Raw genomic sequence first — 26,869 nt, 5'->3', positions numbered from 1 at the left:
AGCATATTGAAAAAAAGAATGACAAACATATCTGAACATAAAACAATTCAAAACCTTAATTATAAAATAAAACAGAATTAGCAATTAACAATCTAAAAAACAGATGTTTTGTACAGCATTGGACACCAGAAGAAATATTTCTAGACGGTGATATCTACATCCTGTTTTTTTAATAGTAGCAGTATTTAATGATGCAGTTTTTATATTTTGAAGAACATTGGAAAAACATATTTTTAGCATTTTTTTCAATACATCAACCATGACTTTTCACACTCAGTATTCAAATGATTTTTACAAGAGCGTAGACATGCACAGAAACTTTATTACATAATGAAACTGCTTGTTCCTTAAAGGGACATAAAACCAGTTGGGATAGAGACAAAATATAATAATATGCACTTTAATTACTCTACCTGCAAATGTATACTGCAGTGCTTCGCCATTAAACCTTTCTTTTAAGTTTCTAAATTGTACAGCTCTAACTCCCCCACACACAATTCCTTCTATGGCTGTATCTATAGCCACCTTTGATTTGGTAGAATGCAGACTATAACACTCATTATCTGCCGGAGCTGCCTAGAAGCAAATAAACTGCTGTGAACTCTGTTGAAATACAGTGCATGAGTTTCTGATGCTAAACAATAATAAGGGGGGTGGATCAGACTACTCCAGACAGCATGGCTATGTAACTCATTTTGCTTATTTTTGAAAATTATTTTAAAATACCTGCCAGCAATTTTTAAACAATTTTTTTTACGCAAACTATTTTTTACTTAATTAGCTCTTTTAGGGTATGTACAGATCTCAGCATGTTTTATGGCACTTTAAAGGGACAGAAAACCCCAAATGTTTCTTCCATGATCAAGATAAAGCACACAATTTTAAACAAATTTCCAATTTACTGCTGTTATCAGATTTGCTTCATTCTCTTGGTATCCTTTGTTGAAAATGTGGCAATGCACTGCTGGGAGCTAGCTGAATACATCAGGTGATCCAGTGACAGCAGGTATATCAGCAGCTAGCTTCCATTAGTGTATTGCTGTTCCTTATCCTACCTAGGTATGCTTTTCAAAAAAGGATAGCAAGTGAACAAAGCAACTTTGATAATAGAAGTAAACTGGAAAGTTGTTAAAAATTACATGTTTTATCTGAACCACGAGAGAAAATTCTGAAAAAATGTTATGTCCCTTTAAAGGAGCAAACCTTGCACAATTTGCAACAGACCTTGTCATGTATTTGATAGAACACAGAAGATGCATAGTAGATAAAAAAGACAGACATTAATTATGATTAATGCACATTTACATTGATCCACACATTTTGTCTCCAACTTTCAATTAATTATAAGATCTTTAAGTAGCTGTGAACATTGAGAATGCCACACTAATGAAACGCATTTGTGCCTGTCTTGCAGTGTACCATATATGTGAGTTTAAAGGGATGCTAAACCCAAATTGTTTCTTTCGTGATTCAGATAGAGTATGCAATTTTTTTTTAATTTTTTTTTCTTTATTTTAGAACCAGCAGTGTATAATGAACATACAGTTTCCGCCTTGCAAGGCATCTAATCAATAAGGTCATAAGAAACAAACAAAATATAATATTTACATCATTTGAAATCATAATCTGTTTAACCCTTTGAATGCTAAGCTGAATTTTTTTATTTTTTTTATTTTCATGTTTTTACATAAAACATTTTTTTACTTTTCCCCCCCCATGACTAATACCATTGTAAAGGTTATGGGATTACCTTTCCAACGGTGGGTCTTGGGGGTCTGTAGCTGCTTAGATGCTTGAGATACAGGCTCCTAAGCAGTTGCGCGGTGACGTCATCCCGTCATTGTGCGTGACGTTACCATGCAAAACGTGAAGCCCCAGCAATGCCTGTCACTATACAGGTACGATCGCCAGGGTAGGCGCGGGTGGAAGCCTCCAGATCTTCCTCAAGGTGGGATAGTGCTAGCGATGGCTCTGAGCCTTCGTTAGCACCTGAGTGAGACAATTTGCGATGGCTCAGAGCTCTCAAGAGGTTAAACCAATAAGACTGAACAAAAAGTATCTTTGTGATTCTGCTTTACACTGCTGAAGTAATTTATTTTCTATTATACCCTTGTCCCAACAAAACAAAACAAACTAACACAACAACAACAACAAAACAAAAAAATAGAGGGGGGTAAAAGATAAAGGGAAGGGGGAGGAGGAGGATGGAACAAAGAAGTGAGAGGGGGGAGGCAGGTGGGATGCTTCCACTTTTTTCCAACTCTTCAATTACATTAGCGTACTACTAAATGCCCAGTAGTACTAACTCTGAATTCCTAAACGGAAATTTCATGCAATCTATCTCAGTAACCGGGAGTGATTTAATAAATGCTGTCAATTTATTAAAAAAAATGCCTAATATCTGATTCATTACATAGAAGATAAGGTTGAAAAAAGACTGAAGTCCATCGAGTTCAACCTATACAAATCTAAAATACTTACAAAAAGCTCCAGTTAAGCTTAAATAACCCCACTAAAAGGTGGCTCATTTAATACTAGCAATCATATCCATGAATTTTGTTTATATACAGAAATGTATCCAGACTATTTTTAAATGTATCAAGGGTATTGACATTCACTACCTCCTTTGGTAATGGAGTTCCACAATTTTATTGCTCTTACAGTGAAAAAATGTTTCCGTTGCAGGAGATTAAATCTCCTTTCCTCCAACCTTACATTGTGACCTCTTGTCAGAAACAATTTTCTAGGAATAAACAGAGCTTCTGCCATCTCTGAATATGGGCCTTGAATATATTTATATAAAGTATTAATGTCACCTCCGTCTCAAGCGCCTTTTTTCTAAAGAAAACAGACTCAGTTTAGCTAGTCTCTCCTCATAGGTTAAATTCTCCAATCCCCTTATTAGCTTTGTGGCCCTTCTCTGAATTTTTTCTAGTTCTGCAATATCTTTTTTTGCAATCGGTCCCCAGAATTGCACTCCATACTCAAGGTCAGGTCTTACCAGGGCTTTATATAGTGACAGAATTATGCTTTCCTCCCTTGAATCAATGCCTCTTTTAATACATGCTAGTATCTTATTAGCCTTTGAAGCCGCTGCCCTGCATTGTGCACCCATCTTTAGCTTGTTATCTATTACTACTCCCAAACCCCTTTCCTCCTCTGTTTGGCTAAGTCTTGTCCCATTTAAAAAATACGTTGCCTGCTTATTTTTACTTCCAAAATGTAGAACGTTGCATTTTTCCGTATTAAATCTCATTTTCCATTTACTTGCCCATACTTCTAATTATTGCAGATCCCTTTGTAATGAAAGTCCATCCTGCTCTGACCTAATGACCTTACTTAACTTAGTATCATCTGCAAAAATAGAGATGTCGCTATTTAATCCTTGCTCCAAGTCATTTATAAAAATATTATCTATGTTAGTATCCCTCTGTTACAGTATACATTGCTTCTTCAGGCAGTTTCTAATCTCTAAAATACTTGGAATCGCTCTTGTTTTCCATTTTTTGAAAATTAAGTATCTGGCTGTTAAAACAGGCAAAATTATACATTTTTCACTATGTTGATGGCCCTCGTTATTCTCTTGACAAAGTGTAACCTGCATCAATGATACGACCAGAGGTGAGATCTTTAGTCAACCAAAATTCTAGTTTCCACCAAAAATGTCTAATCTTTGGACAATTCCATAGCATATGTAGCAGGTCTGCTGCAGGAAAGGAACATTTGGGGCATTTGTTAAAACTTAAATTTCGGAGTTTGAAGCCTTTTTCAGGAGTAAAATATGTGCTGTGTAAAAGTTTAACATGTGCTTCCCTCCAGGTGGCGGACAAAGTGGCCTGTGATAGTTTATAGATTGATGCTTGAATACATTTGGGGTCAATATTGTTCTGAGGTATCAGCAGATAGAATATGCAATTTTAAGCAACTTTCTAATTTACTCCTATTATCAAATTTTCTTCGTTCTCTTGCTATCTTTATTTGAAAAAGAAGGCATCTAAGCTAAGGAGCCAGCCAATTTTTGGTTCGGACGCAGGACAGCACCTGTTTATTGGTGGGTGAATTTATCCACCAATCAGCAAGAACAACTCAGGTTGTTCACCAAAAATGGGCCGGCTTCTAAACTTACATTCTTGCTTTTCAAATAAAGATACCTAGAGAATGAAGAAAAATTGATAATAGGAGTAAATTAGAAAATTGCTTAAAATTGCATGCTCTATCTGAATCCCGAAAGAAAAAATTTGGGTTCAGTGTCCCTTTAAGTATTTTTTCACAAATGCATTTAGTGGCTAATACTAAAATATGGATTTTTTTTTAATTTACAGTCAAATTGAGTCTGAATGTTTTTTGCCTCTAAGGAGCAGGGAACTATTCTGCTCCATGCCTGCCATCCCAAACTTGTATTTGTAGGGATATTAAACTGCTTGGCACAACTATAACTATGCCAACAGCTCTCTTTAAAGCAGTTCTCCTATTTTAACACTTTAAAGATGCCATATGCTGAAACTCTGCATCTTCATACTGGGCACCGCCCTCTCAGCATCAACAATTTTAATTATGAAATGGAATTCCCATGTTAAGTTTCGGTCCATTTTTTGTTAATTTGGTCATTTAAAAAAGTGTTGTTAAAATGTCAAATTCAAAACATAGATTGTGGTTAAAGGGACATGAAGCCCCAAAATGTTCTTTCATGATTAAGATAGAGTATACAATTTTAAACAACATTCCAATTTAGTTCTATTATCTAATTTGCTTCATTCTTTAGATATCCCTTGCTGAAGAAATAGCAATGCACATGGGTGAGCCAATCACACGAGGCATCTATATGCAACCACCAATCAACCGCTTCTAAGCCTATTTAGATATGTTTTTCAACAAAGGATATCAAGAAAACAGAATTTATGCTTACCTGATAAATTACTTTCTCCAACGGTGTGTCCGGTCCACGGTGTCATCCATTACTTGTGGGATATTCTCCTCCCCCACAGGGAAAGGCAAGGAGAGCACACAGCAAGAGCTGTCCATATAGTCCCTCCCAGGCTCCGCCCCCCCAGTCATTCGACCGACGGTTAGGAGAAAAAAAGGAGAAACTATAGTGTGCCGTGGTGACTGTAGTGTATAGAGAAAGAAATTCTTCAAACCTGATTAAAAAACCAGGGCGGGCCGTGGACCGGACACACCCTTGGAGAAAGTAATTTATCAGGTAAGCATAAATTCTGTTTTCTCCAACATTGGTGTGTCCGGTCCACGGTGTCATCCATTACTTGTGGGAACCAATACCAAAGCTTTAGGACACGGATGAAGGGAGGGAGCAAATCAGGTTACCTAAACAGAAGGCACCACGGCTTGCAAAACCTTTCTCCCAAAAATAGCCTCCGAAGAAGCAAAAGTATCAAATTTGTAGAATTTGGACAAAGTGTGCAGAGAAGACCAGGTCGCTGCCTTACATATCTGATGAACAGAAGCCTCGTTCTTGAAGGCCCATGTGGAAGCCACAGCCCTAGTAGAGTGAGCTGTGATTCGTTCAGGAGGCTGCCGTCCGGCAGTCTCGTAAGCCAATCGTATGATGCTTTTCAGCCAAAAGGAAAAGAGAGGTAGCAGTAGCTTTTTTGACCTCTCCTCTTGCCAGAATAAACTACAAACAGAGAAGACGTTTGTCTGAAATCCTTTGTTGCTTCTAAATAGAACTTTAAAGCACGGACTACATCTAAATTGTGTAACAAGCGTTCCTTCTTTGAAACTGGATTCGGACACAAAGAAGGCACAACTATTTCCTGGTTAATATTCTTGTTGGAAACAACCTTTGGAAGGAAACCAGGTTTAGTGTGCAAAACAACCTTATCTGAATGGAACACCAGATAGGGCGGATTACACTGCAGAGCAGATAATGCAGAAACTCTTCTAGCAGAAGAATAGCAACCAAAAACAGAACTTTCCAAGATAACAACTTGATATCTATGGAATGTAAGGGTTCAAACGGAACCCCTTGAAGAACTGAAAGAAGCAAATTTAGACTCCAGGGAGGAGTCAAGGGTCTGTAAACAGGCTTGATCCTGACCAAAGCCTGAACAAAAGCTTGAACATCTGGCACAGCTGCCAGTCGTTTGTGTAACAAGACAGATAAAGCAGAAATCTGTCCTTTTAGAGAACTCGCTGATAATCCCTTATCCAAACCTTCTTGGAGAAAGGAAAGGAATTTTAATCTTACTCCATGAGAATCCCTTGGATTCACACCAACAGATATATCTTTTCCATATTTTATGGTAATCTTTCTAGTCACAGGTTTTCTGGCTTGTACCAGAGTATCTATCACAGAATCCGAAAACCCACGCTTAGACAAAATCAAGCATTCAATTTCCAAGCAGTCAGCTGGAGAGAAACTAGATTTGGATGTTCGAATGGACCTTGTACTAGAAGATCCTGTCTCAAAGGTAGCTTCCATGGTGGAGCCGATGACATATTCACCAGGTCTGCATACCAAGTCCTGCGTGGCCACGCAGGAGCTATCAAAATCACCGAGGCCTTCTCCTGTTTGATCCTGCCTACCAGCCTGGGAATGAGAAGGAACGGTGGAAACGCATAAGCTAGGTTGAAAGTCCAAGGCGCCACTAATGCATCCACTAGAGTCACCTTGGGATCCCTGGATCTGGACCCGTAGCAAGGAACCTTGAAGTTCTGACGAGACGCCATCAGATCCATGTCTGGAATGCCCCATAATTGGGTCAACTGGGCAAACACCTCCTGGTGGAGTTCCCACTCCCCCGGATGAAAGGTCTGACGACTCAGATAATCCGCCTCCCAGTTTTCCACTCCTGGGATGTGGATCGCAGACAGGTGGTAGGAGTGATCCTCCGCCCATTTGATGATCTTGGTCACCTCTCTCATCGCCAGGGAACTCCTTGTTCCCCCCTGATGGTTGAAGTAAGCAACAGTCGTCATGTTGTCTGATTGGAATCTTATGAATCTGGCCTTTGCTAGTTGAGGCCAAGCCCGGAGAGCATTGAATATCGCTCTCAGTTCCAGGATGTTTATCGGGAGAAGAGACTATTCCCGAGACCATAGACCCTGAGCTTTCAGGGAATCCCAGACCACGCCCCAGCCTAATAGACTGGCGTCGGTCGTGACAATGACCCACTCTGGTCTGCGGAAGCTCATTCCCTGGGACAGGTGATCCTGAGTTAGCCACCAACGGAGTGAGTCTCTGGTCTTCTGATCTACTTGAATCACTGGAGACAAGTCTGTATAGTCCCCATTCCACTGTTTGAGCATGTACAGTTGTATTGGTCTTAGATGAATTTGCGCAAAAGGAACTATGTCCATTGCTGCAACCATCAACCCTACTACTTCCATGCACTGAGCTATGGAAGGCCGTAGAACAGAGTGAAGAACTTGACAAGCGTTTAGAAGCTTTGACTCTCTGACATCTGTCAGGAAAATCTTCATTTCTAAAGAATCTATTATTGTTCCCAAGAAAGGGACTCTTGTTGACGGAGACGGGGAACATTTTTCTATGTTCACCTACCACCCGTGAGATCTGAGAAAGGCTAGAACAATGTGTGAGCCTTTGTCTTTGAAAGAGACGACGCTTGAATTAGGATGTCGTCCAAGTAAGGTGCCACTGCAATGCCCCTGGGTCTTAGAACCGCTAGAAGGGACCTTTGTGAAAATCCTTGGGGCAGTGGCTAGTCTGAATGGGAGAGCCACAATAGGTAATGTTTGTCCAGAAAGGCGAACCTTAGGAACTGATGATGATGATCTTTGTGGATAGGAATATGCAGATACGCATCCTCTAGATCCACGGTAGTCATAAATTGACCCTCCTGGATTGTAGGTAAAATCGTTCAAATAGTTTCCATTTTGAACGATGGCACTCTGAGAAATTTGTTTAGAATTTTTAAATCCAGAATTGGTCTGAAAGTTCCCTCTTTTTTGGGAACTACAAACAGATTTGAGTAAAACCCCTGACCTTGTTCCACAGTTGGAACTGGGAGTATCACTCCCATCTTTAACAGGTCTTCTACACAACTTGGTTTGAAGATAAGTGAGACATGTGGAACCTTCCCCTTGGGGGTAGTCCCTTGAATTCTAGAAGATAACCCTGAGAGACTATTTCTAGTGCCCAGGGATCCTGAACATCTCTTGCCCAAGCCTGAGCAAAGAGAGAGAGTCTGCCCCCTACTAGATCCGGTTCCGGATCGGGGGCTACCTCTTCATGCTGTCTTGGTAGCAGCAGCAGGTTTCTTGGCCTGTTTACCCATGTTCCAGCCTTGCATTGATTTCCAAGCTGGTTTAGTCTGGGAAGCGTTACCCTCTTGTCTAGAGGCTGCCGAGTTGGAAGCCGGTCCGTTCCTGAAATTGCGAAAGGAACGAAAATTGGACTTATTCTTAGCCTTGAAAGGTTTATCTTGTGGGAGGGCGTGGCCCTTTCCCCCAGTGATGACTGAAATAATCTCTTTCAATTCTGGCCCAAAAGGGGTCTTACCTTTGAAAGGGGTATTAAGCAATTTTGTCTTGGAAGATACATCCGCCGACCAAGACTTTAGCCAGAGCGCTCTGCGCGCCACAATTGTAAACCCTGAATTTTTTGCCGCTAACCTCGCTAACTTCAAAGCGGCGTCTAAAATAAAGGAATTAGCTAACTTAAGTGCGTAAATTCTGTCCATGACTTCCTCATACGGAGTCTCCCTACTGAGCGACTTTTCCAGTTCCTCGAACCAGAACCACGCCGCTGTAGTGACAGGAATAATGCACAAAATAGGTTGAAGGAGGTAACCTTGCTGTACAAAAATCTTTTTAAGCAAACCCTCCAATTTTTTATCCATAGGATAGGAATGGTCGTGCGCTTGGCTAGAGTAGAAAACTCCCCCTCGACCTTAGGGACTGTTTGCCATGTGTCCTTCCTGGGGTCGACCATAGGGAACAATTTCTTAAATATAGGAGGAGGGACAAAAGGTATGCCTGGCTTCTCCCACTCCTTATTCACTATGTCCGCCACCCGTTTAGGTATCGGAAAAGCATCAGGGTGCACCGGGACCTCAAGGAACTGTCCATCTTGCACAATTTTTCTGGGTTGACCAGATTGTCACAATCATCCAGAGTAGATAGTACCTCCTTAAGTAATGCGCGGAGATGCTCTAATTTAAATTTAAATGTCACAACATCAGGTTCTGCCTGCTGAGAAATTCTTCCTGTATCAGAAATTTCCCCATCTGACAAACCCTCCCTCACTGCCACTTCAGATTGGTGTGAGGGTATGACAGAAAAATTATCATCAGCGCCCTCCTGCTCTACAGTGTTTAAAACAGAGCAATTGTGCTTTCTCTGAAATGCTGGCATTTTGGATAAAATATTAGCTATGGAGTTATCCATTACTGCCGTCAATTACTGCATAGTAACAAGCATTGGCGCGCTAGAAGTACTAGGGGTCGCCTGCGCGGGCATAACTGGTATAGACACAGAAGGAGATGATGTAGAACTATGTCTACTTCCTTCATCTGAGGAATCATCCTGGGCAACTTTACAATTTGTGACAGTTCTGTCCTTACTTTGTTTGGACGCAATGGCACAATTATCACACTATATTTGAATGGGGAACCACATTGGCTACCATACATACAGAACATGATCTATCTGAAGGTACAGACATGTTAAACAGGCTTAAACTGGTTAATAAAGCACAAAAACCGTTTTAAAACAAAATCGTTACTGTCTCTTTAAATGTTAAACAGGGCACACTTTATTACTGAATATGTGAAAAACTATGAAGGAATTATCGAATCTTTACCAAATTTTCACCACAGTGTCTTAATACATTCAAAGTATTGCCCCCAATTTTCAAGCTGTTAACCCTTAAACTGTGGAAACCGGAGCCGTTTTTAATTTTAACCCCCTTACAGTCCCAGCCACAGCCTTTGCTGCAACTTCACCAATCCCAGGGGGGTATATGATACCAAATGAAGCCTTCTAGGAATGTTTTTAGTGGATTCCAGACCCTCACACATGCAGCTGCATGTATTGAACTCAAAATTAACTGCACAATAATGGCGCGAAAATGAGGCTCTGCCTACTACAGAGAAAGGCCCTTCCTGACTGGGAAGGTGTCTTAAAGGACCAGTAAACACATTAGATTTGCATAACCAACAAATGCAAGATAACAAGACAATGCAATAGCACTTAGTCTGCACTTACTCAAATGAGTAGTAGATTTTTTTATAACAAATTTCAAAGTTATGTATATTTCCACTCCCCATGTACCATGTGATAGCAATCAGCCAATCACAAATGCATATACGTATAGTCTGTGAATTCTTGCACATGCTCAGTAGGATCTGGTGACTCAAAAATTGTAAATATAAAAGACTGTGCACATTTTTTTTAATGGAAGTAAATTGGAAAGTTGTTTAAAATTACATGCTGTATCTGAATCATGAAAATTTAATTTAACCTGAGTGTCCCTTTAACAAGTGCCTGGTGCTAAAAACGTTCCCCAATGTTATAAAAGTGTGAAATACAACTTCAAACTGCATATAATACTTAAATAAAGCAATCGATTTAGACCCTAAAAGTGTCTACCAGTTTTTTAGCCCATATTAAGCCCTTTATTCTGTTTGTTTGACTAAGAAAATGGCTTACCGGTCCCCATGAGGGGAAATGACAGCCTTCCAGCATTACATGGTCTTGTTAGAAATATGGCTAGTCATACCTTAAGCAGAAGAGCCTGCTAACTGTTTCCCCCAACTGAAGTTATCTCATCTCAACAGTCCTATGTGGAAACAGCAAACGATTTTAGTAACTGCTGCTAAAATCATAATCCTCTCACAAACAGAAATCTTCATCTCTTTCTGTTTCAGAGTAAATAGTACATACCAGCACTATTTTAAAATAACAAACTCTTGATAGAAGAATAAAAAACTACAACTAAACACCACAAACTCCTCACCATCCCAGAGGAGATGCTACTTGTTCAGAGCGGCAAGGAGAATGACTGGGGGGGGCGGAGCCTGGGAGGGACTATATGGACAGCTCTTGCTGTGTGCTCTCCTTGCCTTTCCCTGTGGGGGAGGAGAATATCCCACAAGTAATGGATGACACCGTGGACCGGACACACCAATGTTGGAGAAAATTGATCAAATTAGGTAATAGAAGTTAATTGGAAAGTTGATTAAAATTGCATGCTCTTTCTAAATTATGAAAGTTTTTTTGGGTTTCATGTCCCTTTAACCTCAGAATTACTACAGGGATTATAATGTTTCTCCTTGACTGATAAACTACAGTTATATTTTTTTCTGTTTACAGGATCAAAATAGATTTAAAAAAAAATAATAATATACATTGATAAAATATGCATTATTTAAAGTAAATTATGCTTGACATAATAAAAGATTTCTTACCCCTTAAAAATAAAACTGGAACTTTGGTTTTCAGGAATTGCTAAGCCCAAATCCCCTCTTCATCATCCTGATTGTCATTTGGTTGAAGACACACGGATATGTTTTCATGGGAACATAGAGAAGAAAAAAATGTTACAAACAAACAATACTATTGTTCTAAAATTATCAGCAACTAAACACAAAAATCTCTCTGCATAACCAACACAAACAAAAACATTACTTTTTCTCAAGATTGATAGTATTTTTAGAGTGGTCTTGATTTCAAAGATGTTTATTTAACAAAAATGGCAAACTTGCATGCAATGTGAAATAAACACCTGCAGAACAATCCAGTGCAAAAGTTAGACTATAAACACTTGCTTTCTTTCTTTTCAATCTGCTGCAGGGCATGTGTCCTATGAGAAGCATAGGCTTTGCAATAATGAAGTCATTGACAGATGCTTGACCTTAAACATCCAGATTCCAGACACAAGAAGGGCTAAAATTGAATTATACACAGTCAAATGTTTCATGATGACTATCTTATTTGATGTAAAAGTCATCAGTACTAAATAGTGCTTAACCTAGAGTGTAACAGTGCCCTGCTGTGGCCCCAAATGAGTGTGCTGGCAGTGTGGGTCTTATAGGTAAAACAGAAGTGACATCAACATATTCTGAGCAGCCTAGCATTTTATAAAGAATATTTGCAGCATAATTCTGACGAAAATACAACATTGCATAAATACATTAAAGCAATATTACACTCAGCATTTATATTCCCATAAAAATGTTTTATTATGCAGTGAAAAACATTTGCAATCCATATTTAAAGGAATATTAAACAGTGCTAATTTGGTCAAAACAAATATGTTAAATCAAGGTAAACCTAAAAAGGAAACATATTATGTAAAAAAAAACCCACAGCAAACTTAAAGTGATTGTAAAGTCAGCCTTCTGTCTAAACAGCTGTGTAACAGTTATCACGAAAAAACTTGAGTTTCATTCATCAAATTTTAAGATTTCAAATGGATACCTGTATTTTCATTATTTTCTATCAATTTTCGGCTAAATCATCCTCCTCCCGGCATTCACGCTCCGTTGCTGTCCTTTTTGATGGACGTCTTAATAGCCAATAATGGCTCTAACCATGGGGGGACCCACCCTCTTATCATGACGTAATACGTCCTTATTGCGCATGCGTTCGTCTTCGGTGCAGAGCTAATCTATTGTAAGCTCGTGCACATTTCGCACATGCGCAATAGTAGTAAACACGGCGTAGCAATAGAATATTATACGGAGTCCTGTCATTTCCTCTGTATTGTAAAGCTTGGATTAGTGGATCTGAAAGGGCTCCGTATATAGGTTAGATTGTTTTATTTATCTTATCTATGTGACAACTATGTTATAAAGCGGAAACAGCAGTAACGCATGCGCAATGGAAAATAGACACAGGAGCGCGCAGTGCCGATACGTAAACAGCGGGTGGGACCGCTGTTTACGTAATATGGAGGAAAATTAGCAAACAGTGAGTGGGAGGAGCGGGTAAGTGAATGAGTGATATTGAATATATAACATAAAAAAGAAATTAAAAATTTTATTAAAAAGTTCTTGTAGCGGTATGCTTAATCGGATGATTCTCTACCAAACTATATTAGACAAACATGAAAAATTTACATTCACTTTAAGTGAGTATTTAGAAATTCTCAGTGTAGCCCTTGCCCTCATGGAAATACGGGAGCTGACATGTTGGTCACTTAGGTTGCATTCTGCCTCTTCTGAGCATGAGCAAATCTGACTCCATGTTTATCCAGTCTATTCACTTAATACTTAACCAGCTCATGTTACTCTAGAAGTTTTATGACATCAAGCTATAAATGCCTTCCTGTAGAGAGCACAGTCTCCTTGTAGGGCTGTGATAGGAAGTAATGGACACTGCACAAATTAAGTTTGAAGAAATAAATAAAAGGAAAACATCTATTTAAAATGTTTAATATTCACATATTGTAATGATCAATGAAAATTATATTTTTCTCCTGAACCCATAGAGTGTGTTCCATGAAATCCATAACTCTGTCCCATCTACATTGACTGATTGAAATGCACAGAAACTCATTTTTTTATCTGGTCTCTAATTTGCTTCTTATAAATGTTACCTTTATATATTGTACTTATGTTACAGTGCTATGAAATCTGTTGGCTCTCTACAAACAAATAAAGATGATACAGGAAATATTTGTGTTTCTGGTTACAGAACTGACTTAATAATGTCACACCAGTTGCTAAGCCAAGTGAGTTCCTTTAAATAATGCAATGTTTATTATGCATACATTTTATAGCTGCCCTAAAAAATGAGGAGGTGTCATGAAGAGTGGAGAACCTTGTGTGTTTCTATGTAAAACAGGATGGATCATTAGGTAAGTGCAACCCTTTTAGCTAAACCAAACTTTTCTTGCAGCCAAAAACGTATTCAGGTATGATTCTGAAATTCCCATTGATCACTAATTCAGTAACATTTATGATGCTGTAGATCCTAAGCAAGGACCTTCTGTTGTATTAATTTGATTTGTTCCATTGGTTGTATTTATTGGTGTATTTTTAACCATGAACCAGTGACAATGGGTACAAAGTACAAATCAGTAGATGCTGCTTTTGAGCATTGGGACAGGCTTTCACATGCTAGCTGTCTTTCCGCAATCTAAGAAGCAGCGATAATCTGCAGAGGTGTTTGTTTGTGGGTGGTGATAGACTGGGCATGCTAGGGTAGGGGTGGCATTGCACAAGGAAGTCCAATGTTACATCCGGGCTGTGGACGTGTAATGTCCACTGCCCGTTCACTGTAAAGTAAGACTTATATTCATTAATGCTTGTAATGTTGCCAAGGACCCTTACTGTAAAAGCAAGATCATGTTAGAATGTTTGAAAATGTATTGAGCATCACTGCACTTATATGTTCCAGCATTTTGTTAGAGGTCATTCCTGACATTACCATCTGTAGTCGCATGTGCGGTCAAGTACATGAAACTGCGCACATCTGCTAGCAACAACTAGGGGCAAATTTATTAGGCCTTGAATTAGCCTTATGGTACAGGCTGGCTTAATAAAACTTGTAACACCAATGTGCAAAGTATGGCCTTAAGGCCACTGCTTCAGAGAATCACAAAAATCAATGAAGTCAGACTGATCTGACAAGTCCTGGTTTTGCAAATTTGGTTGCATGAGAGCAGAGGGTGGCATCGCACAAGTGACTGCTCATGCAATATTAAATATGGTCAGCAAATGATTCCCACTCCTTCTTGGCAGACAAGTTCCCTAAATGCATGACTGTCCTGACAATGAGAAATCAAACCCTTAGGAGGCACACTTACATAACAGGTTCATGTAAATGTCTGTAGTTGTAAAATATTCTTATGTCTGGTCTGTACTGGGGCAGAGTTTGCATGGCATGTGACATGCCTGTGCATCACAAGGAAGATGTTTTGGTATACTGGGGTGGGGCTAGGATGGAACATGGTTTCTTTTCTAGAAGATCAAACTTAATGAATGTAGGAGCAGATGTGAGCTGAACATTGTTATAGTGCTCCCAACCCATAAAAATACTGCCAAATGCTTGGCTACAGACAACTTAGGTTCATTTCCCCTTCCTGCCATGCTATACTCTTTATCAGTGATCGCTAACTTTGGCACCCCTGATGTTTTGGAACTACATTTCCCAAGATGCTCAACTAGACCGCAGAGTGCCTAAGCATCACTGGAAATTTAGTTCCAAAACATCTGGTGTGCCAGGGTTAGCCGTCCCTGCTCTATACTATACTCTACTAGTCAACTCGTCTCAGACTTGTAAAATAAATTTGCAGATGAAAAGTAAAGTTTTTCCTTTCTTTAACATAGTAGACTAGATCTCTCTCTCTCTCTCTCTCTCTCTCTCTCTTTCCTGTAAATGAACTCTTTAAATTATTGTTATTTAATTTCACCCAGAGAGGCAATGAGAGCATATTGCAGGCTTCAGGTGCTTAACCCTACAATATTTACCTGAGCAGAGCAGAAGCTCATTTATAGATGTACTTAACTGTCCACAGCAGATTTGATACAATAGACATATTACATTTTTTTAAGTGTTTTGTCCCTGGATTGCAAAACAATGCAAATTTCGTTAGCAAAAGGACAGTTTTAAATGTTAAAAAGTTTTTATTTTACATGCAGATCTTCTGAAATGAAATATACCAGGAATATATAAAATATTTACTTTGATTAAATCAGTAAAATGTCTCACATTAAAATGTTGTTTCTATGGTGAATAAACATGTGCCATATAATGAGTCGTAACATTATTAATACATAAAATTGGTAAAGTTTTATAAAACATTTACATTTTTTCAAGAAAGTGCATACAATAGGAACTGATGCAGAAGAAACATTTTAAGAAGGAAAAAACCCAGTTGTAAGCACAGGGTGTGTAATGTAACACATTTGTACTAGAGTTTTGAATATAATTATAGAGGATAAAGGGAGCCAAAGTAAGATCTGACAAAATAAAGCAGAAAATGATGAGTGGTTTCTGAGCAGGGTGAATCTGGGACTTACTTTATAATGAATTAAATGAAGACAGCTAGGAGATAAGAACATCAACTGGGAGAGGTTGACAGTAGTCTGAGCAAAACAGAGAAAGAAAATAAATCTGAATTTTGGCTGTGTCTTGAGTGAGAACAAACACTGTCAGTTTCGTAGCAGTAGGACTTGGAAAATTAAAATAATATATATAAAGTGATGTTGCCTCTTATGTTAGAGGAATAAAATGTGTAATGTTAGAAATGCATTTCTAGAGTTAAAGTGAATCTTAATTTTCATGAACCAGTGCTTTGTTTTTAATAATTCTATTAAAAACAGGGGCACTTTCATTCATCAAACTTTACATTTCACTGGTTTTGTTAAAATACTTACCTTTTCTTCGTGAAACCCGCTCCAGCGCTTCCCCCGCCCGTCGCAAGCCTCTCCCTACGTCAGAAATGACAATCCCGGCCTTCCTCCAATCACGGCATTGATTTAGGCAATGATTCCCCGGAGGAGAAGCTTTGATTGGAGGATGCCGGAATCGTCATTGCTGACGTATGAAGAGGCTTGCGACTGGCTGGAGAAGCGCTGGAGCGGCTTTCAAGAAGAAAAGGTAAGTATTTTAACAAAACCAGTGAAATGTAAAGTTTGATGAATGAAAGTGCCCCTGTTTTTAATAGGATTTTTAAAAACCGGGCACTTATTCCGCAAACTTTACATTCACTTTAATGACTACCATATATGCTGGAAAACTGTTAAACTAAGACTATTAAAAGGGATAGGAAAGTCTAAATTAAACTTGCATGACTCCGATAGAGCATGTAATTTTAAGACACTTTTAAATTCACTTCTATTTTCAAATATACTTTGTTCTTTTGTTATCCCTGGTTGAAAAATAATATGCACATATCCTACACTGCTGCTAATAGGTGCCTGCACACATTTGTCTCTTGTGATTGGCTGACTAGATGTGTTCATCTTGCTGCCAGTAGTGCAATGCTGTTCCTTCAGCAATAGATAACAAGAGAACAAAGCAAATTTGATATTGGAAGTAAATTGGAAAGTTGTTTCAAATTGTATGTTCTTTACAAATCATGAAAGAAGATTTTGGGGTTTCCTGTCCCTTTAAGGCACATTATCTACATTCCTCTATCTCAAAACCTCTAGGCATAAGTCAAAGTCAAGCAAGTAATCTTTTTAGCTCCACTATCTTTGTAGTTCTTCATTGGCTTTGTGTACCTAAACCTCAACCTTACTAGCATTTATTTCAATCTTCTTAACCCTTCAGTACTGGGATTTCTCACAACCACATGTTGAAGCTATTTTTCATTGTTTGAACACTTGTTTTTGTTTTATATTCAACAGGCCATTCACTTTTAGAAAATAACTTTAGTTTGCGAATGTACCCAAATATGTTATCTCACTTTGACTATATATATTTTACTTGCATGCTTACCTGTGAAAACCCAGACAAAAAACTATTCCTTCTTGTTCTGGGCGTGAAAGACAGAAAACTAGATAACAATATAATGCCATCCAGTTTTTGATACTCAAGCCCTAAGTCCTAGGTTCAGGGACTGCTGGGAATATTTAGAGCCCATGAGGTTGGTGTGTGAAAAAATGTGTCACTACCAGCAAAGACATAAAGGCAACCCATGTATTAAGGTTTGTGAGGACAAGGTTCCCAGACATGTCTGCATGCCTTCGGGGACCTCCAACACAGCATTGGTTGCCAGAATCTAACATTGCACGAGTAGCCCTGGCTGGTCAGTCATAAATGGGGGCCAAAAACTAAAAAAAAACTAAGACGGTAAATTCAAATTTAAACTTTTATGATTCAGACACATCATGGAATTTTAAACAACTAACTTTTATTATAATATGCACTTTGTTCTCTTAGCATTCTTTGTTGAAAACCATAGGCCTAGATTTGGAGTTTGGCGTTAGCCGTGAAAACCAGCGTTAGAGGCTCCTAACGCTGGTTTTAGGCTAACTCTGGTATTTGGAGTCACTCAAAAAAGGGTCTAACGCTCACTTTTCAGCCGCGACTTTTCCATACCGCAGATCCCCTTACGTAAATTGCGTATCCTATCTTTTCAATGGGATTTTTCTAACTCCGGTATTTAGAGTCGTGGCTGAAGTGAGCGTTAGAACTCTAACGACAAAACTCCAGCCGCAGGAAAAAAGTCAGTAGTTAAGAGCTTTCTGGGCTAACGCCGGTTTATAAAGCTCTTAACTACTGTACTCTAAAGTACACTAACACCCATAAACTACCTATGTACCCCTAAACCGAGGTCCCCCCACATCGCCAACACTCGATTAAATTTTTTTAACCCCTAATCTGCCGACCGCCAACTACGTTATCCTTATGTACCCCTAATCTGCTGCCCCTAACACCGCCGACCCCTATATTATATTTAGTAACCCCTAACCTGCCCCCCACAACGTCGCCGCCAGCTACCTACACTTATTAACCCCTAATCTGCCGACCGCAAAGTGCCGCCACCTACGTTATCCTTATGTACCCCTAATCTGCTGCCCCTAACACCGCCGACCCCTATATTATATTTATTACCCCCTAATCTGCCCCACACAATGTCGCCTCCACCTGCCTACACTTATTAACCCCTAATCTGCCGACCGGACCGCACCGCTATTATAATAAAGTTATTAACCCCTAATCCGCCTCACTAACCCTATAATAAATAGAATTAACCCCTAATCTGCCCTCCCTAACATCGCCGACACCTAACTTCAATTATTAACCCCAATCTGCCGACCGGAGCTCACCGCTATTCTAATAAATGTATTAACCCCTAAAGCTAAGTCTAACCCTAACACCCCCCTAAGTTAAATATAATTTACATCTAACGAAATTAATTAACTCTTATTAAATAAATTATTCCTATTTAAAGCTAAATACTTACCTGTAAAATAAATCCTAATATAGCTACAATATAAATTATAATTACATTGTAGCTATTTTAGGATTAATATTTATTTTACAGGCAACTTTGCAATTATTTTAACCAGGTACAATAGCTATTAAATAGTTAAGAACTATTTAATAGTTACCTAGTTAAAATAATTACAAAATTACCTGTCAAATAAATCCTAACCTAAGTTACAATTAAACCTAACACTATACTATCATTAAATTAATTAAATAAAATACCTACAATTACCTACAATTAAACCTAACACTACACTATCAATAAATTAATTAAATACAATACCTACAATTACCTACAATTAAACCTAACACTACACTATCAATACATTAATTAAATACAAAACCTACAAATAACTACAATTAAATAAACTAACAAAGTACAAAAAATAAAAAAGAACTAAGTTACAAAAAATAAAAAAATATCTACAAACATAAGAAAAATATTACGACAATTTTAAACTAATTACACCTACTCTAAGCCCCCTAATAAAACAACAAAGCCCCCCAAAATAAAAAAATGCCCTACCCTATTCTAAATTACTAAAGTTAAAAGCTCTTTTACCTTACCAGCCCTGAACAGGGCCCTTTGCGGGGCATGCCCCAAGAAGTTCAGCTCTTTTGCCTGTAAAAAAAACATACAATACCCCCCCCCAACATTACAACCCACCACCCACATACCCCTAATCTAACCCAAACCCCCCTTAAATAAACCTAACACTAAGCCCCTGAAGATCTTCTTACCTTGTCTTCACCATACCAGGTTCACCGATCGGTCCTGAAGAGCTCCTCCGATGTCCTGATCCAAGCCCAAGCGGGGGGCTGAAGATGTCCATGATCCGGTAGAAGTCTTCATCCAAGCGGGGCAGAAGAGGTCTTCCATCCGATTGAAGTCTTCATCCAGGCGGCATCTTCTATCGACATCCATCTGGAACGGAGCGGCAGCACCCTGAAGACCTCTGACGCGGAACATCCATCCTGGCTGACGACTGAACGACGAATGACGGTTCCTTTAAATGACGTCATCCAAGATGGCGTCCCTCAAATTCCGATTGGCTGATAGGATTCTATCAGCCAATCGGAATTAAGGTAGGAATATTCTGATTGGCTGATGGAATCAGCCAATCAGATTTAGCTCGCATTCTATTGGCTGATCGGAACAGCCAATAGAATGCAAGCTCAATCTGATTGGCTGATTGGATCAGCCAATCGGATTGAACTTGATTCTGATTGGCTGATTCCATCAGCCAATCAGAATATTCCTACCTTAATTCCGGTTGGCTGATAGAATCCTATCAGCCAATCGGAATTCGAGGGACGCCATCTTGGATGACGTCATTTAAAGGAACTGTCATTCGTCGTTCAGTTGTCGGCCAGGATGGATGTTCCGCATCGGAGGTCTTCAGGATGCTGCCGCTCCGTTCCAGATGGATGTCGATAGAAGATGCCGCCTGGATGAAGACTTCAATCGGATGGAAGACCTCTTCTGCCCTGCTTGGATGAAGACTTCTACCGGATCATGGACATCTTCAGCCCCCCGCTTGGGCTTGGATCAGGACATCGGAGGAGCTCTTCAGGACCGATCGGTGAACCTGGTATGGTGAAGACATGGTAGGAAGATCTTCAGGGGCTTAGTGTTAGGTTTATTTAAGGGGGGTTTGGGTTCGTTTAGGGGTTTGTGGGTGGTGGGTTGTAATGTTGGGGGGGGGATATTGTATGTTTTTTTTACAGGCAAAAGAGCTGAACTTCTTGGGGCATGCCCCGCAAAGGGCCCTGTTCAGGGCTGGTAAGGTAAAAGAGCTTTTAACTTTAGTAATTTAGAATAGGATAGGGCATTTTTTATTTTGGGGGTCTTTGTTGTTTTATTAGGGGGCTTAGAGTAGGTGTAATTAGTTTAAAATTGTTGTAATATTTTTCTTATGTTTGTAGATATTTTTTTATTTTTTGTAACTTAGTTCTTTTTTATTTTTTGTACTTTAGTTAGTTTATTTCATTGTAGTTATTTGTAGGTTTTGTATTTAATTAATGTATTGATAGTGTAGTGTTAGGTTTAATTGTAGGTAATTGTAGGTATTGTATTTAATTAATTTATTGATAGTGTAGTGTTAGGTTTAATTGTAGGTAATTGTAGGTATTTTATTTAATTAATTTAATGATAGTATAGTGTTAGGTTTAATTGTAACTTAGGTTAGGATTTATTTGACAGGTAATTTTGTAATTATTTTAACTAGGTAACTATTAAATAGTTCTTAACTATTTAATAGCTATTGTACCTGGTTAAAATAATTACAAAGTTGCCTGTAAAATAAATATTAATCCTAAAATAGCTACAATGTAATTATAATTTATATTGTAGCTATATTAGGATTTATTTTACAGGTAAGTATTTAGCTTTAAATAGGAATAATTTATTTAATAAGAGTTAATTAATTTCGTTAGATGTAAATTATATTTAACTTAGGGGGGTGTTAGTGTTAGGGTTAGACTTAGCTTTAGGGGTTAATACATTTATTAGAATAGCGGTGAGCTCCGGTCGGCAGTTTAGAGGTTAATAATTGAAGTTAGGTGTCGGCGATGTTATGGAGGGCAGATTAGGGGTTAATACTATTTATTATAGGGTTAGTGAGGCGGATTAGGGGTTAATAACTTTATTATAGTAGCGCTCAGGTCCGCTCGGCAGATTAGGGGTTAATAAGTGTAGGCAGGTGGAGGCGACGTTGTGGGGGCAGATTAAAGGTTAATAAATATAATATAGGGGTCGGCGATGTTAGGGCAGCAGATTAGGGGTACATAGGGATAATGTAAGTAGCGACGGTGTCCGGAGCGGTAGATTAGGGGTTAATAATAATATGCAGGGGTCAGCGATAGCGGGGGCGGCAGAATAGGGGTTAATAAGTGTAAGGTTAGGGGTGTTTAGACTCGGGGTACATGTTAGAGTGTTAGGTGCAGACGTAGGAAGTGTTTCCGCATAGCAAACAATGGGGCTGCGTTAGGAGCTGAACGCGGCTTTTTTGCAGGTGTTAGGTTTTTTTTCAGCTCAAACAGCCCCATTGTTTCCATGGGGGAATCGTGCACAAGCACGTTTTTTAGGCTGGCCGCTTGCGTAAGCAACTCTGGTATCGAGAGTTGAAGCTGCGTTAAATATGCTCTACGCTCCTTTTTTGGAGCCTAACGCAGCCTTTATGTGGACTCTCAATACCAGAGTTATTTTTATGGTGCGGCCAGAAAAAAGCCGGCGTTAGCTACGCGGGTCCTTACCGACAAAACTCTAAATCTAGCCGATATATATGAATGGAGACGTAATGCACTACTGGGAGCTAGATAGTGATTAATGGCTGTACAAATATGTCTCATTGGCTCATTCAATGTTTTCAGCTAGCATTTCTGCATCTAAGCCTGTGTAGGTTTCCACTTCAACAAAGGATACCAAGGGAATAAAGCACATTTGATAACAGAAGTGGATTAAAAGGTTGTTTAAAATTACATGATCTATCTGAATAATGAAAGTTTAATTTTGACTTCACTATGCCTTTAAATTGTGTGCATTGAAACAAGTACAACAAACATGGCAATGACATCAACAAGGCAAGCATGCATCCATGCTCAAGTAAATCAACCAAGCATGACCTATAGACACGTAAGTGACCCACCAGTGTGCATGGCATGCAATGATTAATTCCCACATTTCAAACTGAGACTTTATTTCACAGTGGAATGAGATTTTGTCTGATTGTTCATTAAGGCTTATTATTTTGATTGTCAGTTTTAAGGCAAAGGTTCTAGATACTATCAGTAAACAAATTGAAGTTATTCAGATAGCATTAAAATTAAGGAGTACTGCAATAGAATACCCTAAGTCTGATTGTATACTTCAGAAATCTATAGCCGAGCTAAAACCTTGTTGATAGATACCAAACATAACAAGTACTTAAGGGATCAGGGAGACTATGACAATAAAAAGGTATACGTTTGGAATAGGAGAGAACGCTTTGAGAGTAGGAGGTCTTATAATAGATCAAGTGGAAGGGGCAGAGGGAGATGGAACAATAATAATAGTAACAAGGGTAATACACCGCACATTAATACCAACACCAACATGAATCAGAAAAAGGTATAATTTTCAGACAGTGAGGCAGAGTCCTATGAAGATAGCTCTGCATCGGGTGGAGAGGGGTGAATACCAAGTAATGTATCAAATATTGTTTCTACCATCCCTGAGGTCCCAGGGAATCCCTCAGTTGTAAGACCAAAAACCACCACCAGTAAAGGAGGTCCGCCTATTTTGAAAAAACAAGGAGGGTCTAAATATACACCTGACAGTCGGGATTTATCTGTGGTAGAGGGCCCTGGTACTTCCATGAACACGGAAGATAGACAAAATTTGGAACAGGTTTTTCCCTTCCCCACAAAAAAACAGAAGGGGGGAAGAGGAGGACAAGGCTTCCAACAGGGCCAGAACAGATACCCAGCCAGGAGAGGAAGGTATCAGAGCAAATATCAGTAAAAAAAGTGTACACACATTAACTGACATGGAAATAAAAGCATTAAGTTTGGGTCTAGGCTTTGTCCCATCTGGTAAGTTTAATTAATTTAATACATTATTGGACGTGAATAAGTTGATAAGGGAATTAACACTAACAAAATATTTTTCTAGTGAGCACAACTCACAGGCAATTGACACAGCTAAACAGAACTAGCCACCAAAAGGGCTACAATTCAGGGATATACTGTCTTTCAGTGAAAATTGTGATCTAGCTACCTTAGAGTCATTACACCTGGAAGGGAATATATATGAGAATACACAATATTCGTCCTATTCTAGATTTAAAAGAAAGTAAAAATTCTACCCCATACACTATAGAGGAAACAATTTAGAGATTTTTCAGAGGAGGGTGAAACATAATTTGAAACTCCTCCACCAGACATCCCCTGTAGGAAGACACAATTTGAACAAGAAGGAACAAGCAGTCTTGAAAAGCTTACAGGAAAATACTGAATTGGTAATAAGGAATGCAGACAAGGGAGGGTCGATGGTAGTTATGTCTAGGGCCCAATTCATTCAAGAGGCTGAGAGACAACTACATGTAGTAACCCAATATATACAACTTGATAAGGATCCTACATTAAAATTTAAAAGGGAATTGAAACAGATCCTAGATGATGGGAAGGAATTTTTTTTTGGATTAATCCACTTGTGACTTCCTCCTGGTTGATAATCCGATTACACCTATTTTTAACCACTTACCAAAAGTGCAGTTGAGGGAGTCACAGGTAGACTTATAGTAAGTGGCATATGATCCCTATTGGAAAGACTGTCACAATGGTTGGATGCCATTTTACAACCCGTGGTATACAACCTTATGAGTTTCTTGCAGGACACTACACATGTTCTAGATTTGATGGAAGATATAAGTTGGGAAGAAGGTGACCTTTGGCTAACAATTGATGTCAAGGCAATGTATTCCTCTATTCCTTATAATAAGGGCCTAGAAGCCCTTAAATATTTTCTAGAAAGAAATACAGGGTACCCACAGGAATATGTGCAGTTTATACTGGGAACAGCAAACTTTATCTTAACACACAATTATTTCTCCTTTGAGGGGGGGTTCTATTTCCAGAGATGCGGAACAGCTATGGGTGCGAAAATCGCACCCTCCTATGCCAACCTTTTCATGGGGTGGTGGGAGCTGTCCCGCATCTATGGGGATGGGAACCCCTTCAGGAGAAAACACAATTTATGCTTACCTGATAAATTTATTTCTCTTGTGGTGTATCCAGTCCACGGATCATCCATTACTTGTGGGATATTCTCATTCCCAACAGGAAGTTGCAAGAGGACACCCACAGCAGAGCTGTTATATAGCTCCTCCCCTCACTACCATATCCAGTCATTCGACCGAAAACAAGCAGAGAAAGGAGAAACCATAGGGTGCAGTGGTGACTGTAGTTTAAATTTAAAAATTACCTGCCTTAAAATGACAGGGCGGGCCGTGGACTGGATACACCACAAGAGAAATAAATTTATCAGGTAAGCATAAATTGTGTTTTCTCTTGTAAGGTGTATCCAGTCCACGGATCATCCATTACTTGTGGGATACCAATACCAAAGCTAAAGTACACGGATGAAGGGAGGGACAAGGCAGGTACTTAAACGGAAGGTACCACTGCCTGTAAAACCTTTCTCCCAAAAATAGCCTCCGAAGAAGCAAAAGTATCAAATTTGTAGAATTTTGAAAAAGTATGAATCTGATCAACAGAAGCCTCATTTTTAAAGGTCCAAGTGGAAGCCACAGCTCTAGTGGAATGAGCTGTAATCCTTTCAGGAGGCTGCTGTCCAGCAGTCTCATAGGCTAAGCGGATTATGCTTCTTTGCCAAAAAGAAAGAGAGGTTGCCAAAGCCTTTTGACCTCTCCTCTGTACAGAGTAGACAACAAACAAAGCAGATGTTTGACGAAAATCTTTAGTAGCTTGTAAGTAAAACTTTAAAGCACGAACCACGTCCAGATTGTGTAATAGACGTTCCTTCTTCGAAGAAGGATTAGGACACAAGGATGGAACAACAATTTCTTGATTGATATTCTTGTTAGATACCACCTTAGGTAAAAACCCAGGTTTGGTACGCAGGACTACCTTATCCGTATGAAAAATCAGATAAGGAGAATCACATTGTAAGGCAGATAACTCGGAGACTCTTCGAGCCAAGGAAATAGCTACCAAAAAAAGAACTTTCCAAGATAAAAGTTTGATATCTATGGAATGAAGAGGTTCAAACGGAACTCCTTGAAGAACCTTAAGAACCAAATTTAAGCTCCATGGTTGAGCAACAGGTTTAAACACAGGTTTGATTCTAACTAAAGCCTGACAAAATGCCTGAACGTCTGGAACATCTGCCAGATGCTTGTGCAAAAGAATAGACAGAGCAGAAATCTGTCCCTTCAAGGAACTAGCTGACAATCCTTTTTCCAAACCTTCTTGGAGAAAAGATAATATCCTGGGAATACTGACCTTACTCCATGAATAACCCTTGGATTCACACCAATAAAGATATTTACACCATATCTTATGGTAAATTTTCCTGGTGACAGGCTTTCGTGCCTGTATTAAGGTATCAATGACTGACTCGGAGAAGCCACGCTTTGATAAAATCAAGCGTTCAATCTCCAGGCAGTCAGTCTCAGAGAAATTACATTTGGATGGTTGAAAGGACCCTGAAGTAGAAGGTCCTGTCTCAGAGGCAGAGACCATGGTGGAAAGGATGACATGTCCACTAGATCTGCATACCAGGTCCTGCGTGGCCATGCAGGTGCTATCAGAATCACTGATGCTCTCTCCTGCTTGATCTTGGCAATCAGTCGAGGGAGCAGAGGAAACGGTGGAAACACATAAGCCAGGTTGAAAGACCAGGGCGCTGCTAGAGCATCTATCAGCGTCACCTTGGGATCCCTGGACCTGGATCCGTAACACGGAAGGTTGGCGTTCTGGCGAGACGCCATGAGATCCAGTTCTGGTTTGCCCCAACAATGAATCAATTGTGCAAACACCTCCGGATGGAGTTCCCACTCCCCCGGATGAAAAGTCTGACGACTTAGAAAATCCACCTCCCAGTTCTCTACACCTGGGATATGGAAAGCTTATAGGTGGCAAGAGTGAATCTCTGCCCAGCGAATTATTTTTGAAACTTTTAACCTCGCTAGGGAACTTCTTGTTCCCCCTTGATGGTTGATGTAAGCCACAGTCGTGATGTTGTCCGACTGAAATCTGATGTACCTCAGAGTTGCTAACTGAGGCCAAGCCTGAAGAGCATTGAATATCGTTCTTAGTTCCAGAATATTTATTGGAAGGAGAGTCTCCTCCTGAGTCCACGATCCCTGAGCCTTCAGGGAGTTCCAGACTGCACCCCAACCTAGAAGGCTGGCATCTGTTGTTACAATTGTCCAATCTGGCCTGCGAAAGGTCATACCTTTGGACAGATGGACCCGAGATAGCCACCAGAGAAGAGAATCCC

The 26,869-nt window shown here is 39.4% G+C and overlaps 1 protein-coding gene across 1 annotated transcript in view; it reads right to left on the bottom strand.

The window, feature by feature from the left end:
* Window positions 1-26,869, bottom strand: part of ERC2 (ELKS/RAB6-interacting/CAST family member 2) — a 1,300,133-nt gene that overhangs the window by 41,694 nt on the left and 1,231,570 nt on the right. The window contains exon 16 of the mRNA XM_053720736.1: window positions 11,388-11,454. Within this exon, the coding sequence (XP_053576711.1) occupies window positions 11,428-11,454 (27 nt within the window). The 3' untranslated portion in view covers window positions 11,388-11,427. The remainder of the gene's footprint in view (window positions 1-11,387; window positions 11,455-26,869) is intronic.

Source organism: Bombina bombina, chromosome 7 (genome assembly GCF_027579735.1).
Source record: "Bombina bombina isolate aBomBom1 chromosome 7, aBomBom1.pri, whole genome shotgun sequence".
NCBI lineage: Eukaryota > Metazoa > Chordata > Amphibia > Anura > Bombinatoridae > Bombina > Bombina bombina.
The sequence above is the reverse complement of the archived record's forward strand: the minus strand, read 5'-3'. Positions and strand labels throughout refer to the sequence as shown.